The sequence below is a fragment of the Prosopis cineraria genome, unplaced genomic scaffold (assembly GCF_029017545.1).
Source record: "Prosopis cineraria cultivar Desert tree isolate PC_DT_omini unplaced genomic scaffold, ASM2901754v1 PC1, whole genome shotgun sequence".
Classification (NCBI taxonomy): Eukaryota; Viridiplantae; Streptophyta; class Magnoliopsida; order Fabales; family Fabaceae; genus Prosopis; species Prosopis cineraria.
In genome coordinates this window covers 53,646,566-53,670,608 of record NW_026555332.1, presented here as the reverse complement: position 1 = coordinate 53,670,608, position 24,043 = coordinate 53,646,566, and the positions used below count along the sequence as shown (strand labels likewise).

The 24,043-nt window shown below is 33.6% G+C and overlaps 2 protein-coding genes and 1 long non-coding RNA gene across 3 annotated transcripts; 2 read left to right on the top strand and 1 right to left on the bottom strand.

The window, feature by feature from the left end:
* Nucleotides 1-264: 264 nt before the first annotated feature.
* LOC129287984 (ACT domain-containing protein ACR6) lies at nt 265-3,927 on the top strand. The gene is made up of 7 exons (XM_054924289.1): nt 265-560; nt 1,088-1,133; nt 1,318-1,432; nt 1,563-1,630; nt 2,309-2,917; nt 3,007-3,111; nt 3,208-3,927. Exons 1-7 carry the CDS (start codon nt 514-516, stop codon nt 3,550-3,552), a joined length of 1,335 nt encoding a protein of 444 aa, XP_054780264.1. The 5' UTR covers nt 265-513; the 3' UTR covers nt 3,553-3,927.
* Nucleotides 3,928-5,446: 1,519 nt separating this feature from the next.
* LOC129323146 (uncharacterized) lies at nt 5,447-10,461 on the bottom strand. The gene is made up of 2 exons (XR_008596364.1): nt 10,065-10,461; nt 5,447-9,991 (listed from the first exon to the last, which is right to left on the bottom strand). It is a non-coding gene; the product is annotated as an uncharacterized LOC129323146 (long non-coding RNA).
* A 10,465-nt stretch (nt 10,462-20,926) lies between these two features.
* Nucleotides 20,927-23,200, top strand: LOC129286770 (pentatricopeptide repeat-containing protein At5g14080). The gene is made up of 2 exons (XM_054922795.1): nt 20,927-22,623; nt 22,717-23,200. Exons 1-2 carry the CDS (start codon nt 20,967-20,969, stop codon nt 22,968-22,970), a joined length of 1,911 nt encoding a protein of 636 aa, XP_054778770.1. The 5' UTR covers nt 20,927-20,966; the 3' UTR covers nt 22,971-23,200.
* The last annotated feature ends 843 nt before the right edge of the window (nt 23,201-24,043 follow it).

Sequence of the window (24,043 nt, the reverse complement as noted above, 5' to 3'; positions counted from 1 at the left end):
CAGATCTCCGACTGAGCTGGAGGCGACACGTGTAGTGACACGTCATCGATCGCCATTTCTCTCCCTTGCGATTCATAAGATTGCCGTACGAGTTGATACCAGAAAAGCGAGGGAGACCCAAAAAGGTCAAAAGACATGCGCAACTACTCTTTCCCCAATCAAAGACCGACACGTCACCTCAACAGGCCACATTCCTCCGCGGATTCTCTAAACAACGCAATCGGGGTCCCTTCGTTTGCCTATTAATTATTGAACTTTTCTTCACAATCACATGTCATCTTTCGTTCTTCCTCGTTTTCCCTTGTTCACTCTCTTTATCTCTCTTTGGGATTTCCGTGGTTTTTGGAGGAGGGGGAGCGGGACTCCTGCCTGTAGTATTTTTGTATTCGAGACGAGTTTCTCCTTTTCTTTTCCTTTAGCCAGTATGTTATTGCCCGCGAGGTGCTAAAACTGCTGGCCTGCTCTGAGATTTCGAAAGAGTTTTCGGTATATGTTTTTCTTAAATTTTCAGAAATGGAAGATGAATATGCAAAGCTTATCTGGAGGATGAATCCCCCGAGGTATTTTTTGCCAAATTTGTAGAAGATTTTCTCAGAGGACTTTGGCGGTCATCACTAACAAATTTGGAACTGTCTTAGGGATTAAGGAGTCAGCTTTTTCTTTTTGTTCTTCCCTTATAGTTTGCAACTCTGGTCCTAATTTAGTAACTTTCAAACGGAATTTCACTCGGATTCTTATTCAATGTTCAGTTCGAGTGAGGAGTACCCCCCCCCCCAAAAAAAAAAAATTGATGAGAAAAAGTCTGTTGTAGATTTGCTTAATACTCATTTTCCAGCTCTCCTGAATTTAGTAGGTCCGATTTCAAAACGATTTCTATATTTCTGATCAATTTGTATTCAACTTTCCTAAAATTTGGTATTCTGATGAACGTGTTGGGTTTGTTACTAAGTGGCCATATTTTTTAAGCTTTTATATTTATTATGTTTACGATTTGAGGATTAACATCTTCCTATTCAAGAGTTTGTATGTGTATCGATAGAGTAACTGTTCGCTGTTACTTAATTATCCTTCCGCCTGGTTCATGTAGGGTTGTAATCGACAACGACGCTAGTCAAGACGCCACCGTTATCCAGGTAAAGCTTGCTTTCCTTCGTGTTTAGGTTTCACAAAATTCGATTGGCACCGAGTTGTCGAATACTTTGCCACATTTTACTTTTCCCTTCTTCCGGTATTTTGTCCCATGTGTCCGAAGATGAAATTCAATTTTGAGTCGACAGGATTTTTAGTATTATCTTATGATTTGAATAATTTTTGCAGGTTGATAGCGTTAACAAACATGGGATTCTCCTGGATGTTGTCCAAGTTCTGACGGATCTCAACCTCATAATAAGAAAAGCCTACATTTCATCTGATGGGGTGTGGTTCATGGACGGTAATCTTCTTTTTCACTAGAGGGAGGCTAAAATGCGAAAGGCTTGAATTATTATTGTAATCATTACCATATTATTAATTAACTGCTCTGCTTTCTCATCTTAGTCCTAATTTTAATATCCCTTTTTCAGTGTTTAACGTGATTGATCAGAGTGGAAACAAAATCAGAGACAAGGAAGTCATTGATTACCTCCAAAGGGTTGGGACTCATAAGACTTGGCTTTTTTTAAATTAAATCGTTTTGTTGTATGTAAATTATTATCGTTTGCTTGGCATTTGAGAATGGGTCTTTGCTCTTTCTGTATGGAAAAAAGAAAAGAAAATATCTTCAGCCCAATTAAGCAGGACTCAATATAAGAATTGGCCAATTGCATGAGCTATCTATGAATTAGTTAATTGAAGTTATATGGAGGAGGAAACTGTTCGTTTATTGTTGTCCATTATTAGATGTGATTCCCTCCAGTAAACTACTTTTCCTGAACTCTGATATTGGATCTACTATGAATTTTCTGGATTCTTGCCGGAGACACTAGTTTCTGGACTCTGAAGTCTAAAGCATGCAACACTTGCTTTATTATCGTTGTGTTAACTGCTAATTCATTATGGTCAGCACAGAAAGCAACATAAAATTATTAAAGGAATCTCAGTTTTCCGAATTTGTGATTATTGAACTTATCATCACTATGTTGGCCCAATAAAAAAAGTAGTTATCAACACCATACTGCTGGCTAACTGCTTCATCCCCACCCCCCCCAAAACCATACTGCATGGATTCTTCTTTTGGGTGGAATAATAAATACTCTTATACTTTTATCAATGATATATTCGGTCCCTTGATGTTTGACTATCTAAATTGTAGTTTTTGATTCCCTGACAGAAACTTGAAAACAATCCCGGGTTTGTGCCTTCATTGAGAGGGTCTGTAGGGGTTGTTCCTTCAGAAGAGCACACCTCGATTGAACTCACAGGCACAGACAGGCCTGGTTTACTGTCTGAAGTCTGTGCAGTTCTTGCAGATCTTCACTGTAATGTTGTAAATGCTGAGATATGGACACATAATACCAGAGCTGCAGCTGTAGTTCATGTGACTGATGATTGCAGTGGGCGTGCTATCAAGGATTCTTCCCGTCTCTCTACTATAAGGGACTTGCTTTGCAATGTCCTTAGGGGGGACAGTGATCCGAAGACAGCACGAACAACACTCTCACCGCCTGGAATTACAAATAGGGACAGAAGGCTACATCAGATTATGTTTGCTGACAGGGACTATGAAAGGGTTGAAAAAGATGGAAATGGGGGAATCAGAGATAAGAGCTCATTCCCCCACGTAAACGTGTTAGATTGCATTGAGAAAGACTATACTGTTGTCACCATGAGGGCAAAAGATAGGCCAAAACTGTTGTTTGATATTGTTTGCACCTTAACAGACATGCAGTATGTAGTTTTTCATGGTGTAGTCCGCACAGATGGGACTGAAGCCTATCAGGTTAGACCCACCTGGCATTTGTTTTCCACTTCCCTTTTGATCCCTATTTTTTAATCTTGACGAAGCTTCTTCCTCCCTCCCTTATCTAGGAGTTTTATATTCGGCATGTCGATGGTTTTCCCATAAACTCAGAGGCTGAGCGAGAACGTCTTGTACAGTGTCTTGAAGCAGCCATTGAAAGGCGAGCATCTGAGGTGCGTAGCAATAACCAGTGAACAACTAGAACCTGTGCTTCTAACAGTTCCTTTTCGGTTATATATTACATGGTAAGGTAAAATGTCTGTGTGCAGGGGATGGAGCTCGAGCTATGCACAGAAGATCGTGTAGGACTCCTTTCAGAGATAACAAGGATATTCCGGGAGAACAGTTTATGCATCAAGAGAGCAGAAATATCAACAGAAGGAGGAAAAGCCAGAGACACTTTTTATGTCACAGACGTGACTGGGAACCCAGTTGACCCCAAGATCATTGATTCAATTCGCAGACAGATTGGCCAGACAGTACTTCGGGTGAAACACGACTCGTCGAGTCTTCCACCAAAATCCCCTCACCGGACAACGTTCGGGTTCCTCTTTGGGAATTTCTTTAAAGCTCGATCTTTTCAGAATTTTAAGTTGATAAGATCTTACTCTTAAAATCTTACCTTCCTATTTATTCTCAGCATTAATCATCATCAGCCCTCTCAAACCAAATGTAGAGGTCAACGACACGGTAAATATGCATCTTCCTCACTCAGGAGGGGCAGGTAGATTCATCCTGCACATAGTCGTCTGTATGTGTACAGAAGTATGTTACACGGGTCTTACGTAGAGTAAACTAGATTATCAACAAGAAATAACTTTGGGTTGTACGTATGGAGTTAAGTTTGGTAGTTTTACACATGTATATAATGGTGGGAAAGGTGCCTTGGCCAAAGAAAATGGCGGGAAAGATGTAAATATTTCAAAATTCTGTGTATATAATTATATACTTTATTTCCTGCATAAGTCGACTACATTATTATATCTTTTCATCTGCATGGATTTTTATCTATGGCCTTGCACTTGAAAAAAAAAAGTAAAAAACTGTTATCTGTATTTTTTTTCGGAGAGTGATATTATTTAATGATTCTCTAAGGAAATATGGTGTCATTCTCTGATTTGGACAGGTGTTTCTGTGCTTGTAATCGTGGTTAACTTCATAAATGAAAAATTAAGGAAAGAGAGTTTTTGATGTCTCAGGCGAGGGTTTTAAAATTGACCAAGATGGTGTGAAAAAAATTTAGTTGGACATAAAGAAGGAATAAAATTGCAAAAATGATAAAAGTTAAGTTTGATCTTCATTTATTATAGGTTTTGTTTTGTCATGGATAATTTTCTCGGTAGGAATTTCATTTTCAGTCAAATTTTAAAGTATTTTTTTATGAATTTGAAGCGTATATTTTGACGTATGATATTAATAGCATGATTTTGTATAAGAATGAATTCTTTTTTGTTTTATTTAAAAAAAATTCCGAAAATATTGTTAAATTATTTGTCCTTTTTAAAACACATTTGACATGGAGCATATGTCTATGAATATGAACACACTTTTTAAAACTGAATATAACAAAAATTTAATTCATCAAATTGCACACTCCAAAAAATCTCATTTTCAGCATGACCTAAACCGAGTTAAATTCAACTAAACCAGCTTCAACTTAAAAGTTTAAACGAATAAATCTAAAATTATATTAAACCGGAGGTGGAGGAAGAAAAGGAGTTGGAATCATTTTATGGGGAAAACTTGATTAACTTCATTCGAAAATGTCTTCATCCAAGTGGAAGGAAAGGAAAGGATGGAGCACGAGAAAATGAAATGGAAATGAAACATATAGCAAATGACCAATATTATGAAAGAGAGTATTTAATATCATGCCTGTTTCATTTTTCAATGGCCAACAATTAATTTGTCAGAAATTCATTTGACAAAAATAAGTTTGACAAAAATAAGTTATCATAATAAAATTTATATTTAAATATATTATTTTCAAAATCAGTTTGCTAAATCAAAAATTGTCTATATTATATATAATAAAAAGTCTAGATGCACTTTTTTTTTTCAAAAGTCAATTTCTTAAATTAAAAAATGTTTGAATTATATATAATAAAAATTACTTTTAAGTGTAAAATTACAAATGATATTGATTTTTATAATTTATAATTTTTATTATACAAATAAAATATATTAAAAATGTTTGAAAAATATATGATAAAAATAATAGGGTAATTAAATGTTTGTAATAATAAATAAGAGATAATAAAAACATTAATAAGTTTTACATTCAATTTTTTAAAAATATATAAAATAAATAAAAGTATTTTCTTCTAAAAGTATTTTTATTTTAAAATATGGAGTATTTAATTTTAGTGATTAGACAATTTAATTACCTTTGACCCATAAGCCTAAATAAAAGGTCTCAAAAATACCCCCACCATTAGGTTGAAATCAAACTCAAAGCACTAGCCTAGATGCTTCACTGCAAAACAATTAGAATTGATAGACGCGGTCATCAATGACTTTGCCTTGTATTATCCAAATGTATATTTCAAAAGCTTCAAGTTCATAGACAAATCAAGTATTTTCAAGGACTGAAAATGAACTCTTCGAAAGGACAAATATATATAGGACGCATGTAAGCCAAAAAAGGGACATCAATTTTAAATCAAAGTATTACCACATTATAATGACATGCATATTCGCCAGACTAGGATACCTTTACATGCCATATTCAAGCTTCATAATCAATGTCATTTTTCCCACAATGGACAATGGCAACCAAATCATGCATCAAAGGATGCAATGATCATCAATCTTTGCAAGTGCGCTGATAAGAGAAATTTGTTATATTCAAGCCGTATAATCAATCTCATTTTTCCCACAATCGAACAAGGGCAGCCAAATCAAGCATCAAATGATGCGACAATAGATACCTTTGCAAGTATGCTTGAAAGAGAAATTTGTCAAATAAAAATATGTTTATGAAATAAATGAGAGGACCACAAAACAACAAAAACATGAAGAGTTGGAGATGCAAAGCAAGAGTAAACCCACTTTTAATATATTTATGCACATCTAAATGAGGCATCAAATCATATAATTGCTACTGAACTTCATAATAGTGCATTAATGGTCCATTGCCAGATGTCAAAGTAAGGAATTCAATTTTAAATCAAAATACTAACATTTGTCTAGCAAGCCAAATATACCATTTCTACGAAAAACAAAGCAGCTTAGTATTTCATGTTCATGGCTCTAAATCACACTTAATCATCCCACATTTAGATATAAGCATTCATAAAAGAGATCAAACGATACGCTGGACAACAATCATTCAACAGTCCACATGGAAGAAATTTGCCAACAAAAGACAAATATATAGCATATATGTAAGGGGGCTACGAGTAGTAAAGACACAGAATCTAAGTTAAAGAGGAAAAGTAGACCCCCCATAGTTCCATTTATGCACATTTAGATTAGGCATCAAATGATATAAATGTCATTGAGCCTCGCAGGAGTGCATTGCATATGTAGATTCGAATACCAAAGAAGGGGCATCAATTTTCAATCCATATATTACCATATTTTAGATAAGCCACGTATGATATTAAGAAGGCCCAAAGACATGCATCTAAGCCAAATTAGGACACCTTTACATGCCATGTTCAAGCCTCCCACTTTTCCTACAATGGACAATGGCAACCAAATCAAGCATCAAAGGATGCAATGATCATCAATCTTTGTAGGTGCACTTGCAAGAGAAATTTGTATATTCAAACCTCTTAATCAATCTCACTTTTCCCACAATCGAACAAGGGCAGCCAAATCAAGTATCAAATGATGCAACAATAATCAATCATTGCAAGTGTGCTCGCATGAGAAATTTGTCAAATAAAACTGTTTATGAAATATGTGAGAGGACTACAAAACAGCAAAAACATGAAGAGTCGAAGATGCAAAGCAAAAGCAAACCCCTATTGAATATATTTATGCACATTTGAATGAGGCATCAAATCATATAATTGTCATTAAAGCACATAATGGTGCATTAATCGTCTGTGCCAAATGTCAAAGCAAGGAAATCAATTTTAAATCAAAATACTAACATTTGTCTAGCAAGCCAAATATACTAATGCTACGAAATACAACACAATTTGTATTTCATGCTCATGGCTCCAAATCACACTTAATTATCCCACATTTAGAAATGAGCATTCATAAAAGATATCAAACGATACTATGGACATCAATCTTTTAAATGGTCCATACTAAAGAAATTTGCCAACGAAAGGCAAATATATAGCATACATGTAAGAGGGCTACGAGTAGCAAAGACACGAAGAGTCTATGCTAAAGAGGAAAAGTAGACCCCCTATGGTTTTATTTATGCACATTCAGATTAGGCATAAAATGATACAAATGTCACTGAGCCTCGTAGGAGTGCACTGCATATATAAATTCGAATATCAAAGTGACATCAATTTTCAATCCAAATATTACCATATTTTAGATAAGTCATGTAAGATATTCCGAAGGATCTGAAGACATGCATCTAAGCCAAACTAAGACACCTTTCCATGCCATGTTCAAGTCCTCAATCAATCCCAATTTTCTCACAATAGATAAGGGCAACCGAATCAAGCATTGAAGGTGTAATGACCATCAATCTCTACAAATGCGCTTCCAAGAGAAATTTGTCATATTCAAGCCTTTTAATCAATCTCACTTTTTCCACAATTAAACAAGGGTAGTCAAATCAAGCATCAAATGATGCAATGATAATCAATCTTTGCAAGTGTTTGCAAAAGAAATTTGTCAAATAAAGACATGTTTATGAAATATGTGAGAGGACTATAAAGCAACAAAAACATGAAGAGTCTAAGCTACAAAGCAAATGTAGCCCCCTTTTAAATATATTTATGCACATTTAAATGAAGTATCCGATCATGCAATTGTCATTGAGCCTCATACCAGTGCGTTAATAGTCCATGGTCAAATGTCAAAGTAAGGAAATCAATTTTAAATCAAGATACTACCATTCGTCTATCAGGCCAAATATATGAATGCTTTAATTCAAAAGGCAACTTCATATTTCATGCCCAAGGCTCCAAATCATTCTCAATTTTCCTACATTTATATACGGGAATTCATAATTACCAACAAATGATGTAGTGAACATCAAGCTTTCCAAAGGTTCATACAGAAGGAATTTGCTCGCCAAGGACAAATATAAAGCATACATTATGGAGGCTACGAGTAACAAAGACATGGAGAGTTTAAGCTAAAGAGAGAAAGCCTGCCATGATTCCATTAATGCACATTTAGATTAGGCATCAAATGATACAAGCATCACTAAGCCTCATAGGAGTGCATTGCATATATAAATTGGAATAACAAAGAAGGGACATCAATTTTCAATCAAAATATGGCCATTTCATAGAAAAGCCACATATGATATTCCAAAAGGTTCAAAAACATGCATGTAAGCAAAACTAGGACACCTTTGCTTGTCATATTCAAGCTTCTTAACTAATCCCACTTTTCCCACAATGGGCAAGGGCAACCAAATCAAGCATCAAAGGATGCAATGATCATCAATTTTTGCAAGTGTGCTTCTAAAAGAAATTTGTTAGATGAATATATGTTTAGCAAATATTAGAGAGGGCTACAATGTACCAAAGACGTGAAGAGTCTAGGCTGAAAAGAAAAGGTATAACCTCATTAAATATATTTATATTTAGATGGGGCATCAAATCATATAATTGTCATTGAGCCTTGTAATAGTGCATTAATATCCTTGGTCATATGTTAGAGTAAGGAAATCAATTTTAAATCAAATTATCAAAAACAACCATTTGTCCAAGAGGTCAAATATACTAATGTAACAAAACACAAGGCATCTTTATATTTCATGCTCAAGACTCCGAATCATTCTCAATGATCACACATTTATCTATGATCATTCATAATAAGGAATTATTAAAGATGCAGTGGACAACAAGCTTTTCAAAGGTGCATAAAGAACAAATTTGTCAGCAAATGACATATATATATATATATAGCATACATGTAAGGGGGCTACGTGCAGCAAAGGCATGGTGAATCTAAGTAGAAGAGGAAAAGTCAACTCCACATGATTCCATCTATGCGCATTTAATGAAGGCATCAAATGATACAAATGTCATTAAGCCTCGTAGGAGAGCATTATAGATACAAGTTCCAATACCAAAACAAGGGCATCTATTTCAAATCACAAGAATGTCATTTCTTTAGAAAGCACATATGTTGTTCTGACCAAACACAAAGCATTCATGAAAAAGAAATTACAACAGCTTAGCTTTTAAAATTTGAGTAAATTTCCAAATTCAGATATTTGCTAACGCAAAGTTTTCAAACACCACTTTATGGAATACAAACAGAAAAAGAAAGAACGATTTTTATTCAATCGGCAGCTAAGATACACAGCACATTGTAGTTGTTTATAAACCCACATATAATATCTTTTGAAAATACATAAAGGATGTGCTTTAGGCCCGCAAGAAACAAAAATAAATAAATTACGAAGTGCTTTATTTTGGTACAGCCATGTTTTTTGCACGTAATATGCGCTTGTCATGATAAGATTCTCCTATCAAGTCTAACTCTAAATAACCTCTTAGTTTGTAATGATAAGATTCTTCCGCAAATGATTCAATTTCAAGGTTAAAATCAAACTCAAGAAATTTATGGGTGATACTGGCAACCCAAACATGTTAAAGGCTAAAAGCAAACCCCGACATCTATCTTTGCACCTTGTATTAGGCCACCGATAATTAAGCTTATACCGTCTCAGGCTCTGTCCACCGTTGAATCAAAATATGATGTGAGAATATCTATATAAAGCCTCAGAAACATTCAACGTCAGGTACAAAAGATGTCAATATAAAACCAAAGGCTAAAATCAAAATATAATAAAATCAAAGCAAACATAAACAAAAAGAGAAATTGATCTTTCTACAGGAATTGCGAGTTAAAAAGGTTAGGAAAAAAATACAATACCTATTCAGAAGACTGGACCTGGATCTTTCTACAGGTATTGCGAGTTAAAAAGGTTAGGAAAAAAATACAATACCTATTCAGAAGACTGGACCTGGAATTTCTCTTTCTTTTTAATATTTCCGACGCACCGGAGATTTGAAAACTTTTTGTTAGATCAGAGACAAGCAAAACATTGTACGCTAGTAAACTAGACGGGCCACTAGTGCTGAATCTAAAACGATTTCCAAACCTGATTCATGCCCTCAAGCAGCGCACATTTCCTCCTCGGGAGATTAATTCGTGAAGGCTGGGATCGATCCATCAATCTGCTGGGCGCGAAAGGAAGAGAAGAGGAAAACCATATTTTAGCCGTTTGATCATCTCGTGTCAGTCAAGAAACCCACAATTTTACCCTCGCCCGCGAAGGTCGGCGCTTGGAAATGACCGTTGGGATTAGGGTTTAGATTTAGACGTGAGGGGCGCGGCTGCGCAAGGGTTTCATAAGCTAACTGGGCCTTTTTTTTTTTTTTTAAATTGGAATCACAAATTGTAAAAAAATATTTAACAAAGAATAAGTATATTTCTCACCGGAAAAGTAATTGGCAGGGTTCCCTCTTTCGCAATTACTGCATTACACGCTTCTTTCTGAAAAGTGATTAAATAAAATTTGAAAAATAAAAAATTTTAATTAATTTGAAAAAGTATCGTATTTGCTTATTTAAAAAATTTACTATCCATGTTATCCTTTGTAAATAAATTTTTTACATTTATTTACTTTAGAAATAAAATTAATTAACTCTAACGGAAATTACTGTCATGAGCTAACCGTAAGACATCAATAATCTATATCTACAATCTTATTTATTAATAATTATATAATCTATATCTATATATAATATATTGTAATTAAGGTCGGATGGGCATGGTAAATCTATAATGCCCCTCTGAGTAATGTGGGCCCTGTGGTAAATGAAATTGGCATGGGACCTGAAAAAATAAATTATTAATAGGAAACTCGTATATAAAAAAATAAAATATTTTGTCCTGCCCTTTATTTTATTTTAATTAATGATACTTTTTTTTATTTTTGAAATCTATATTAACCTTTTTTAGTATGTATAGCTATAAAATACAAAATTTTTTTTATTTTCTGCTTAACCATTAATTGACTGTTAAGTCACATATGTTAGGTTAAAATACATTTCTTTAAATATAAATATTATCTAAATTTCATTTAAATTATCCAAAAAAAATTAATTTTTAATTAGTTAAATGTATTTATTTTGTAATTTTAAATAAAATTAAATGTATAAATTGGCCAAAATAATATTCACACACAATCAATGGACTCAGAAAAAAGAAAAAAATAAAAAAAATAAATTTTTAACAATTTGAGATAGTTAAACTAATTTGATTAAATCCAAAAATTAGAGGTGTCAAAGTGAGAATTGATTACAAATGGAGTCAACTTTCACTTTAACACCTCTGGTTTAAATTAGATATGAATTAAGGGTTTAAAGGGGGTAGGGTCAACAGGAAATTTTAATAAATGAAAATTTTAAAATAAAATGGAGCGGTGTGATTTAAAATTTTTAATTAATTTTATGACAAAATTTTAATTTATTCCACTTAGCTTTTTCTTTGCAATTTCTCTACATTAAAAATTTTCAATCTCATTTATTTTTTTAATTCAATTGATTAAAATCTTCTCTCTCCATTTTAAAAATGCAATATAAGAATATATTAAATTTTATTCTTGTTAAGTTATTAAGAATAAAAGCCCAATATAGGTGCAAGGCTTCTGGGTTACGTGTATTCATATAAATACAACAAAACCCTTTATAGAGAGGGAAATTAGCTGCACGATTGAAGGTGTTGAAAGGAGAAATAGTTCCCAATTCCAATCAGGCCTCAAACAACTTAAAGCTCAACTCTGGTATGATGATCATGAAGTTATAACTTAAGAAGAATTATATTGGTTAGGTGTAAGTGGCTATAGGTTGGAGATAAAAATACAAGGTTTTTTTTATGCCTTCATAATCTCTAAATGTAAGGGGCAAAAAATTTCATCTCTTAAAGATTAAAATGGAAATTGAGTACAAGAGTCGTCATCTTTGAAAAATATGGCCAATCAATATTTCAAGGGACTTTACACCAAGGATTTAGAGCTAACTAATAATGTTAAGTAGTCCATCAGCTTTCCCAAGTATTTCTTAGATAGAGCTAGATTGGATTCAAAGAAGAATTGACCTTACTAAAGTAAAAATACTGCTTTTTTTATTGGGGCTTTTAAGGTACTAGGATCGGATGGCTTGCAAGAACATTTCTTGTAGACTCAATGGAATCTAGTAGGCTATAAAATCTTTGTTTTGGTTTAGGATTTATTCTCAAACTTGAGTATGGTTAAGGATATTTATCATACTAGTATTGTCTTTATACCAAAGGTTGAGCACGCCACCTTCTTTAAAGGAGTTTCGGCCAATCTCTCTATGTAATATGAGTTTCAAAATCGTTACAAAACTTCTTGCCAATCAATTGAAGGTTGTGATGAATGGGCTTGTAGCTCAAGAGCATTGCAGTTTTGTCTTAGGAAAAACAGGCTATGACAATATCAGTATTGCTTGGAAGGTTATTCACATGATAAGAATGAGTAAATAGAAGAAGGCATATGTGGCAATTAAGGTTGGCATGGAGAAAGCTTATGACCAAATGGATTGGAGTTTCATCCAAGATACTTTAGTACAAATTGGTTTGGAACACCACTTTTTTAATCTAATCATGGCCTGCATTAATACAGCTTCTATACGAGTGTTGTGAAATGGGGAAAATGGTCTAAAATTCCATCCTTCTAAAGGCATTAGTCAAAGAGACCTACTTAGTCCATATATTTTTGCACTATGCATGGAACACTGGGCCAGCTCATTAAAGAAGAATTTGCTGTAAACTGATGGAAGACATCTAGATTCAGAACGCAACGCTCGTGTATCTCCCATTTTTCCTTCAGGGATGATCTTGCACTCTTTACAGAGGCTTTAATACAACTAATAGAGGCTATCAAGAAAGTAGTGTAGAAGTTTTATGTTGCATCGGGCTATAAAATTAACATGGATAAATCTAAAATGTTTTGCTCAAGAAGCATTTAACTTAATCGAAGGCTTAAGCTTAATCAAGTTTTAGGTGTTAAAATTACAGTTGATTTAGGGAAGTATTTAGGGATCCCTCTTATGTATTCACATGTCACAAAATTGACATTCAGCTCAATTGTCTAGAAGGCAAGACAACATCTCTCACCTTGGAAAAGTAAGTTCTTGAGTACAATTGGTCAAATTGTTCTCATTAAGGCAGTCCTTTTAGCACTTCCTAGCTATCACATGTAACCAACTTTACTCCTTAAGGGTATTATTCACGATCTTGATAAGCTTAGTAGAAATTTCCTATAGAGTCAAATGAGGAACTTAAAAAAATGTACCTTGTAGCTTGGAAGCAAGTCACGAAGACTAAGAAAGATAGTGATCTTGGCATTAAGAATTTAAGGTAACGGGATGTGGTTTTCATAATGAAACTTTGTTGGAGTTTGACAATTGAGATTGAAGCCTTATGGGTACAATGTTTAAAATCAAAGTACAAGTGTGGGGAAACTCCTATCCTTGGGGTTTGAAAATTTAGAAATGCTTTTCTCACGTGGCAGTCTGTTTTTGAAGCATGGGATACTTTTGAAGGTAGCCTTCTTAAAGAGGTTAGTAAAGGTCAATTAATGAAGTTTTGGTAGGATCTCTAGAGTCCTTTAGATAGACTACTCATTAAGTGTGCTACATAATATAGTTTAATCAACCTTCGAGATAGTGTTCGAGATCATGTTTTACTTAATAGTTAGTGGAGGTAGAGAGGCAGGGGGTGACCCTGCCACCTTGGGTGATTCTCCTCCTTTTATAGACTCAACCTTTTGTGTCAATTGAAGAGGATTCCCTATACTGGTGCCACTTGGTGAAGGACCAATTTACAATCAAAAGTGCTTATGATTCCCTCTTCAGCCATGGAGATGGAAGGGAGTCTTTAATATGGTGTAGACAGTAAGGAGGTGATTCTATGAACAAAGTATGCTAACTAGTCATAGTACATGAATGAACTATTTAATCCCTTTATCCCAAACCAAACAGATGAATAAGCTACTAGATAGTTAAAAAGAATATGCGAAGGTCTGTGAATAGACTCAGAGCTTGTTGACCTGGATTAAGGGTTTGCCCAAATAAGTTTAAGATAACGAGGTTAAGCCATTAAAGTATGAATTCATGCCAGAGCCAAAAGGAAAATAGATGGAAAAGAGTGTTTTTAAAAAGAGTGAAATAGCCTAAAAAGAGATCATTAAGGGATAATGATGGTGGTGAACTTGGGAAAAACAATAAGACTTGTTTTGACATTAGTACTTAAGAAAGAAATGGCTCCTTGGGGATGCTACTTGGAAAGCTAAGGAAAAGATAGAGTAGTAGTGCCTTCACTAGTTTCAATAGGAGTGTATTGTTATTAGTTGTTTAATTTTTAGGGATAAAATTCTTAAAAGAAGGAAAGAGTTGTAAATTTATAAATTTAAATATAAAAGGAACTGAGTTAGAGACAGTTATTGGGTTTGGTTTTAGCTTTTAGATTAGGTCCAGAAGTGAATTAAGTCTCTTAAACTCAAATTGTAAAAAAGAAATAGATTTTGGTCTAGTGCATTATGCTGTAGCATAATTTTCAGAATTAGCTTTTTTAAAAATGTGAAAAAAGGGTCTAAAATAGGGGGAGAAGACCAACAACATAGGGAGGCGATGAAGAGAGTTGTTCCTCTACTAGGGTATCAACTCTTAGGCATTTTAAAGGTAATTGGAATTTGATTTCACCTAGGTATGTCTTCCTTATCTCTTCTTCTTCTCTCTACATGTTTTAGAGGTGAGATTTGAAGTTGGAAGATGATGATTTTCAAACTTAAGGCTATAGGTCTAAATTCATTAGTCTAAGTGAGACTAATAAAAGTTGTTTGAGTTATCTAAGCCTAGATATAGTGGTTTTATACACCTGTAAGAGTGAGCTCTCAATTATAGATGAAATTATACCTTAAAATGTCATGAATGGTGGTGCATGAGGTAGATGGCTGCCATTGATATTAATTAAGGATTGTGTTAGTGTTAGTTATAGTTAATGAGAGCTAATAAACCTAATGTGATAATTAAACTCAATAGTTTAGAGCATTAGGTTATTAAAGTGTTGAAATTTAAGAGTTAGAAGTTACTAATCTGTGACATTGATGATGATTTGGGTTGTTAGATTATATATTAGTGATTATTTAAGTTGAGAGCTAAATGAAATTATTAGGAGTTAAAGAATTCATTGAATGTAGGGTTGATTTTATAGTTGAGAAATTTAGTTATTAAAGTATGAAATTAAATATTGAAAATAGTGATTTTATTGACTAATAGTGACGGGTGTTAATGTAATTGTAGATTAACGTCAGGAAGCACTGGTGAGTTTGCATTAAGCTCGGAAAATAAGTTGTGATTGAGGGGTAACCTTTGACCTCTCAAAGGTTTAAGATAATCAAGGAAAACCTAGTTTATATAGTTGGATATTAATAGATTATTATTGAAATGGATGATTTGAAACATGTTTGCTATTTTAAACTCTTGACACAAAATTGGCATACTTGAGAATGTAATATTGTTGAAGTGTTATGTTCACTTATATATGAATAATGATAATAATTGAGATTATGTGAGTATGTACCATTTGTTATGTAGTATTTGGTATGTGGAGTGGATTATTTAAGTATCGATATGTGAATCCATGTTATGTGATTGATGATCGATGTGCATGAATATGTGGTATACGTGTTCGCGCCCGATTCAAAATCTCCTGGGAAGGAAAATTGAATAAAAAATATAATTATTTTGGAGTCGCCACCAAAATTTTACAAGTAACTTTGAAAATCTTTTTGACGTGTGGTCTACATATAGAGAAAAGGATAAGGGAATCGATTGTGTGCAATAAAGTTGTTAAGCACCTTACAACACCCATTCATGTAAATGCTTACCTTAAGTTAACTATATAAATTTAAATGGCCTTAAAAAGATATTAATTATCCTTAATAAAAAAATAAGATAAAAAAGGTTAGAAAATTAAAAGGAAAAATTTTATTTATTTATGAGTTAGACTTGACCTAAGATAAAACCCTAAGGTATACGTACCCTTTTAAGGGATTAAAGCTCACGTAGTTCGGGATAAAAATGCATGTCTCTTGGTTGAAATTTTTTAAAGAAAATATTACTTATTAATTTTTATAAAATAGTTTTAATGTTGGTTTGTAGTTTTTATTTAAGAAAATATTTTGTTTCTTTATTTGTGACAAAATTTTGAGAGATAATCTTGAAAAAATATTTTGATAATATTTATGAAAATTTCATATACCCAAATCAATCTTTCAAATATGATTTATTTTATTTTATTTATTTTTAGGAAAATAATTTACTTTTAATTTTTTGAAATATGTACTTGCGATAATTTATTGCTGCATAGGATAAATTAATTGACTTATAAATATGTAAGGACTCTAAAAGTCTCACACAGCTGACGATTTCAAAATTATGTACATGCAATAATGTCTCGCTACATAGAATAAGTTAATTGATTTATTAGCTTGCGTGGACTCTGAAAGTCTCAAGCGATCAAAAATATAAAATGCCTTACAGACGCACAAGTTGATAATTTATCCCTATATATACTAAATTAATTAATTTAAAAATTTATAAGGACTCTGAAAGTCTCTCACAATAAATAAATTAGGTAAAACCTTCATGAATACCTTTCAAATGATGCCGAGGTTATTCATTAAACTGTCTATTATAACTTCAAAAGATTTCTTCTTATTTGACACCTTAATGTTTAATGATAAAGCAATCAAGGAAACAAATGATGCAAGAGGAAAATAAGAATTTGTTCTCACATCTTATTTAATGTCTAAGGATGATGCAAGTAAGGACTGAGGAATTGATTCTTACAATGTTACGTGTGAAACAAGTGACCAATGAAGGAATAAATTTTAGTTCATACTTAAAGATGAGAGAATATAAACTTACCTTTATGAATCTCGGTTTGCTTGAATATCTATCGTCCTCTCTCTAACTGTCTCCTTGAGTCTTTATCTAACTATCTCATTGAGTCTCTATCTAATTATCTTATGCTCTATCTTTATTTTCCTTTATACAGACTTATTCACTTAAGGTTTCTCTAATGTCTCAATCATATCGTGATCAATATTAGTATTTTATATATTCTTATATTATTATTATTATTATTTAGAGATTGGATATTAATTGTTATCTTTTCTATTATTATATCCTGATTATTATATTATTTTAAAATCTTCAAATCTTAATGTTAGATATTAGGTTATCTTGAGATCTTCAAATAAGATTAGACTATACTATTTTGAAATCTTCACATTGTAATATTAGATTATATTATATTATGATTATTTCAATTATTATATTGTGATATAGCTTGAATATATATTTTTTTATTATCTTTGTACCTAATTTTTTTATATTTTCTCATATAATATTTTTTTATTCTTATTATTTTCATTTTTATTTTACTATGGATATTATCTTATTTATTTATTAGGACCCGAATAAAATACGGTATTCACAATGTGCATAACATGATCATTGGCAGGAATTCACCTAGGAAGAGGAGTAGATTGGTAAATAAACGTAGTATTGGTAGTGATCGTTGGAATCGAAAACTTGTCTTGGCATCAATCATTGGAATTGAGAGGTGGCCCTTGTCCTATGGTTGATTCAGGACTATCTCACTTGTTTTATTAGGAACTTAAACCTAATTAATCTCCACTAGTTCATGAGGAGGCTAGATTAGGGATACGACACTCCATGGTTGTTAGTATTGGGGGAAATCGGATTACACAAGTGAGTGAGTTGACCTTGATCAGGTAGCTCTTCATAAGTAGAAGGTTGGGTTAGTTCGTGAAGGGCATAGCCACCAGTTTCATGTTAGAGGTAATTATGAGGTAAGGCTGTGCATGGGCAAGGTCAGGTAGGGTAGCCCATTAACCCGTTGCTCTGCCCTAAATATCTTCGAACAAAAAAACTATGCCCAAAGCTTGACCTTACTCGAAAGATGCTCGATTTTGGAGGAGCCGGGATAGCAGGGATCAGGCACCTCGGGTAAGGTCTCAGCCTTGTCTTACCAAAACAAAAAATTAGAACCATCCATAAAAATCTGATAGACATTATAGCAGATTAATTATTCCCATCAATTAATCACTTCCAAGCTCTTATTTTAAAAGTAACAGATTGTTAAATATCACTAGTAAAAATATTATGGTGTCATTAAAAAACTTAATGGTAAAGAAAATATGGAAGGAATTTTTCATGCAAGTCACAAGTGCTGTCTAGTTCTAAATTCTAAGGAATATAGAAATATTCAACCTAAGGTTTACAAACTTGATCATTAAGGCACATAAAAAAAAGGAATGAGTGAGGAGTGAAGTAAAGATAAACAATTAAACACTATTTATGTCCCCATCAAGGTAACAAATTACATCCTATATCATTATTTTTATAAAAAATATATTATATCTCGGGCCGGGCAGGGTCAATTGGTTGGATACCCCAGCCCTAAACCTTACCCAACCCGAACATCGAGCTCAGTCCGACCATGCCTATACAGTATCAGGCAATATTTTTAGGGCTCGGGTTGGGCATATTTTACTCGAGTCGGGTCGAGCATCTCAGGCTTATGAGCATCCTGCACCAACCTATTAGGAGGGTATAAGGTTGGCATATGATCATGCATTTAGTTCGGCCACATGGTTATTAATATTGTGGTTAAGTACTGTTTAGGGGCACATGGTTGGTATTATTGTAACCTTAGGTTGTACATTATTGATATATATATATATATATATATATATGTGTTTGAAGCTCGATCATATGATTGTTATTGTTTTGGCTAAGGCTATACGTTGTCATACATGCTTTATACGTGCATTTAATGCCAGTTGCATCTGTTTTTAATAGATATGCAACTGTATAGATTAGGAAAAACTTAATTACTGAGTAGTTGTACTCACACCTTATTTAACATTTTATAGGGCTAACTCTGATCAGGATAAGGGAAAGGCATATGAAGTTTAAGAATGAATTTTCTACTGTAATGCCTCAAATATTTTTGATTAATGTGTAATTATTATGATATTACTAACTAGGATAATTATGTCCATTAGTTGCACTATTGCATTCATATGTGATTGTTAGTTGGTGTTTTGATGTTCTTGGTCAGTTTATATGAGTTAAACATGCTTCTTCAGGGCCAAAATATTGTGCAAGTATGTTTAAAGTTATTTTGAGAGTTATAATTATGCAATTGGATAATTTGAATGATGATGACCTCCCTATTTGCTTTTGATGAATTTGGGGTTGAGGAGTAAAAATATGATCTGTGGTATATATATGTATTGCATAGGTCATTTTAAGTCCCTTGAGTATAGTCTGGGTAGTTGTGTAGGCTAATAGCACTTGGCTTGAGTTTTGGACCCTTTAAAAATTGAGAAATGTGAGGAAGTAGTAGTTTTAATTCTGAGTGTCTAACTTTTTGATGATAGAATTTGTAAATGAGACCAATGCCATTAACTAGTTCATTGAATGAGCTTTTTGTGGACACTTAAATCATCTCAATCGGATGTCGGACAAAGATTTTGTGTACGCCAAAAATTTAGGCATGAAGTCTATCATGATAGTCTTTTGCTGTTGTCATGGATTTTGTTATTTATGCTGCAACATAAAATTTTATATGGGAGCATAATTGTGCCAAAATTAGTTCTTTTTTGCTATTTTGACCTCAATTTGATGTTATCTTACCTTGTATGTTGTCTAGAATTAAACAAACCAAACTTTATTTAAGAATAATAAACAAAAAACTACTATAACAACTAAATATTTAAAACATTATCAAAAATATCAATAATATTATTATAATAAATAATATTTTAAAATATAAATAAATAAATGAGCCTAAATGGGCTGGCCCTTGACCCTGCAAGGTTAACTTGTTTAGCCTCTTGACCCATTAAGGCTGGCCCTTATAAGCTCATGCTTTGTTTTAAAGCTCAAAAGCTTTTGCATTCCAGTTTAATGTACTGAACTTCATAGGGCAGACTTAGAGGTGTGAATCAAGGTGGGCTCGACCCTTAAGGGCTCAAGCCCTAAAGCCCGATTACCTAAATTTTGATTTATTTTTGGGGCCCAACCCTTATTTATAGGACTTAGGGCCAGACCCTTAAACCCTCTTTCTCCAAAAAAATCTATTTTAATTTAAATAAAATATTCTAAAATTTAATATAAAATAAATTAAAATCTTACATAAAATTCAATATAAATTCAACAAAGATTTACAATTTTAAATTTAAGATGAATATTAAAATTTTTATCAATGTAAATCAAAATTCTCATCATCATCTAAAAATAAAATATTAGATCCTTTAGATGCAGGTTCATGTGTTGAAGATAAAAGTATAGATTTAATGTTAATTATCTCTACAATTTCTTATTCATCATCTACAATAAATATTAACCAAATTATATTATTATTAGTCAAATATATATATGTATGTATATATATAAGATAACTTAACTTATCAAGACTTAAAGAGTAACTTGGACTTGAGTCTTTTTCTATAAGATTTACCAAGATTAACACTTAAAGTTTGATTACTTTAACAAAAATTTAATTTTTTAAATTTAAATTTTTATTTAAACACGGTCTTCAAATTCGATCCTTTAAATTCGACACTTATCTTCCGCTTTAGCCAGACTTGAAGGGGTGCTGCAGTGTCGCTGCACAACCTAGTGCCTGGATGTACTCAAGCCATTTAGCTTTTTTTTTTTTTTTTTTTGGGGGGGGGGGGGGGGAGGAGGGGTGTGGGAGATTGAAACTTGGAGATGGTCGCCTATCGCCCATCTGTTTGATGAAATCCCAAGCAGCGGCAGATTTGGCGGTTCGAATAAGCGGAGCTCTGATCTCGGCCTCAAACCACGCCAAGCCAACACGTTCATGGAATCCTTCTCTCGAGCACGTTCTCCACAAACTCGGTTGCCGCCGTCTTCTCTCTCCCTCGCTCGTCGCCACTGTCATCGATCCCTTGCTTCTCAATCACCACTCCCTCGCTCTGGGCTTCTTCAACTGGGCATCCCAGCAACCTGGCTTCGCCCACACTCCCATCACCTACCAATCCGTTCTCAAATCCCTCTCCCTGTCCCGCCAATTCAGTGCCATTGACTCCCTCTTGAAACAGGTTAAAGACCTGAAATTTTCTGTTGATCCTTCTGTTTACCGCTCCATAATTGCTTCTCAGATCGTTGGGAGGAAAACCCATAATGCTTTTTTAGTTTTTGGCCAAGTGTCCTATCTTATTCCGGAAATAGGAAGCGAGACGTGTAACTCGCTTCTGGCTGCTTTGGCATCTGATGGGTACTTGGATAGTGCAGAGAAAGTGTTTGGCGAAATGGCTCAACGAAACGTCCCTTTAAGTACACTTGGTTTTGGGGTGTTTATATGGAGGCTCTGTAAAACGGGTGAGTTTAAGAAAGTATTGAGCATACTAGATGAGGTTACAAAAAGCAGTTCAGGGATTAATGGTTCTGTGGTAGCTGTTCTGATCATCCACGGGCTCTGCCGTGCATCAAGGGTGTCCGAGGCTTTCTGGATACTGGATGAACTGAGGAACAGGGGATGGAAATCTGATTTCATGGCGTATAGAATTATTGCGGTAGCATTTCAATCGATGGGGAATGTGGTTGATAAGGAAAAGGTACTGAAAAAGAAGAGGAAATTAGGAGTGGCTCCAAGGGCTGACGATTACAAGGACATAATTCTTGCCCTGATCTCGGAGAGGCTGATATCTGAAGCAAAAGAGTTGGGGGAGATAATAGTTAGTGGTAATTTCCCTATTGAGGATGACGTTCTCAATATATTGATAGGATCTGTTTCAACCATTGATCCTGATTTAGCAATTGTGTTTTTGAACTTCATGGTTGGAAAAGAGAGATTCCCATCTCTTTTAACCTTGAGTAATTTGGGTAGGAACCTGTGTAAGCATGGCAAGGTTGATAAACTGTTGGAGGTATTCGAGGTTTTGAACTGTCACAACTTTTTTGAAGATTTAGAGGGTTACAATGCGATGTTATCACTTTTGTGCAAGGCTGGGAGAGTTAAAGAAGGCTATGGAGTTTTACAAGACATGAAGAAGAAAGGAATAGGCCCGGATGTCTCATCTTATAATTATTTGATAGAAGCATGTTGTAGGGAGGATCTACTGCGCCCTGCTAAAAAGCTTTGGGATGAGATGTTTGCTAGTCACTGTTGTGGGAATTTGAAGACATACAATATTCTTATACGAAAATTTTGTGAGGAAGGACAAATTGAAGAGGCTCAAAGGCTATTTTACCACATGTTGGAAAAAGGGTTGGAACCTGATGCCGCAACTTATACTTCTCTTCTGGAAGGACTTTGCAAAGAAGCCAAGCTTGAAGCAGCTTTTGAGCTCTATAACAAGTCCATCAAACAAGACACTATGCTTGCCAGAGACATATTGACCACGTTTATATTATCCCTCTGCAGTAAAGGTATTCTCGACTTGAACAATTGATGGTGTCTTCAAATTTTGCAAGCTAGCATGCTTAGCAACTGAATATTAATCTTGGGTATTTTCAATGCAGGACATCTTATGACTGCTTCAAAGTTTATTTGCAGTCTTAGTCCCGGAATAGGAGGCGCAGAATCGCATTTAATTTTGTTAAAATATTTAGCAGATGCAAGAGAGATTCAAACTGCCTCGGAGCACTTGAAATGGGTCAAAGAAAGGTCACCTTGGACGTTAAATGATATTAGGACTGGACTTTTAGCATCTCTTTCTTCTGTTTCATGTTCACGATCAACGTTACAATTCCTTCAAATGATACCAGATAAATGATTATAGGGATTAGGGAATGATTCATCCTACAGAAGTTCTCATCACATGAAATTTATTAAATCCCTCGTTCTCTTTAAAGCAGCGTCGGTTTTCATATCTCATCGATATTGAATATGAATGGTGGAATGAAGGTCTTTTTATTTTTTTTCCTTCCACTTCCCGATCCCACCGTTCATTAATCTTATTATTTAAAAAAATTAATTAATAAAATAATTTGAATGATGAGGATGGAGTAAGTGGAGGGAAAAAAATAGAGAGAATGGATGTCATTATTAATAAAAAAGTTATCAATGTTTTTCTTCATTTATCATCACGCCTAGCCGGTCATGGGGCGTGGCTCTTCTCATAGTTTACTGTGCTGATCAATAGTGTTGGCTCAGATGAATAGTGTTGGCTTGCATGGGGGTTTGTTGTTAGAGTCATCAATTAAAGGTTGAGCTCATGGGTCAGTTCTTTTAAGTTCGAAAAAATTAAGGGTTATGTTGCTATTTTGATTTTAAAAAAGGTAATCGAACTTTTTAAGCTTAAAAATAAAAAGGTCGGCCTTTTAAGGTCACGGTCGGCTCTTTTATGCCCTAATAGATTTTTTTTTGAAAAATAACATAAAAATAAACAAAAAAAAATCACATCACTCAAATTTAGCATTCACTCTCTAATCCAAACAGTAACACGCACATTGTTATTTGCTTACTTTAAATATTTTTACATTTTTTAAATACCTTAAAATTATGATTTTGATTTATTACTTATTGCAAATAATGAGAATGAAGATTGAAGAAGGAAGATATGAAAAATTTAACACATTTGTCATAGATGAGGATCCACAAGGAGAATGATCAAATCATATTGAAGTTGATGATAATAAAAATCATCAAAATTTAACTGATGATACTACTAACGTATAATTGATGTCGAAATTGATTTTGAAATTTTTTTTTATCAAACTTAAAATTTTTGTTGTGTGAGTTGATTTTATTTTATTTTTCTAGACTTAATATAATGTGCGATAACTTTATTAAAATTTTAAATATGTTTTTTTTTTAAATTTTAAATTGAAAAATTCAAAAAAATAA

Coding starts and splice junctions, on each gene's coding strand:
- LOC129287984 (XM_054924289.1), top strand. CDS start 514: ATGGAAGATGAATATGCAAAGCTTATCTGGAGGATGAATCCCCCGAG. Junction 561..1,087: donor TGGAGGATGAATCCCCCGAG/GTATTTTTTGCC, acceptor TGGTTCATGTAG/GGTTGTAATCGACAACGACG. Junction 1,433..1,562: donor TGGGGTGTGGTTCATGGACG/GTAATCTTCTTT, acceptor TCCCTTTTTCAG/TGTTTAACGTGATTGATCAG.
- LOC129286770 (XM_054922795.1), top strand. CDS start 20,967: ATGAAATCCCAAGCAGCGGCAGATTTGGCGGTTCGAATAAGCGGAGCT. Junction 22,624..22,716: donor ATTATCCCTCTGCAGTAAAG/GTATTCTCGACT, acceptor TTTTCAATGCAG/GACATCTTATGACTGCTTCA.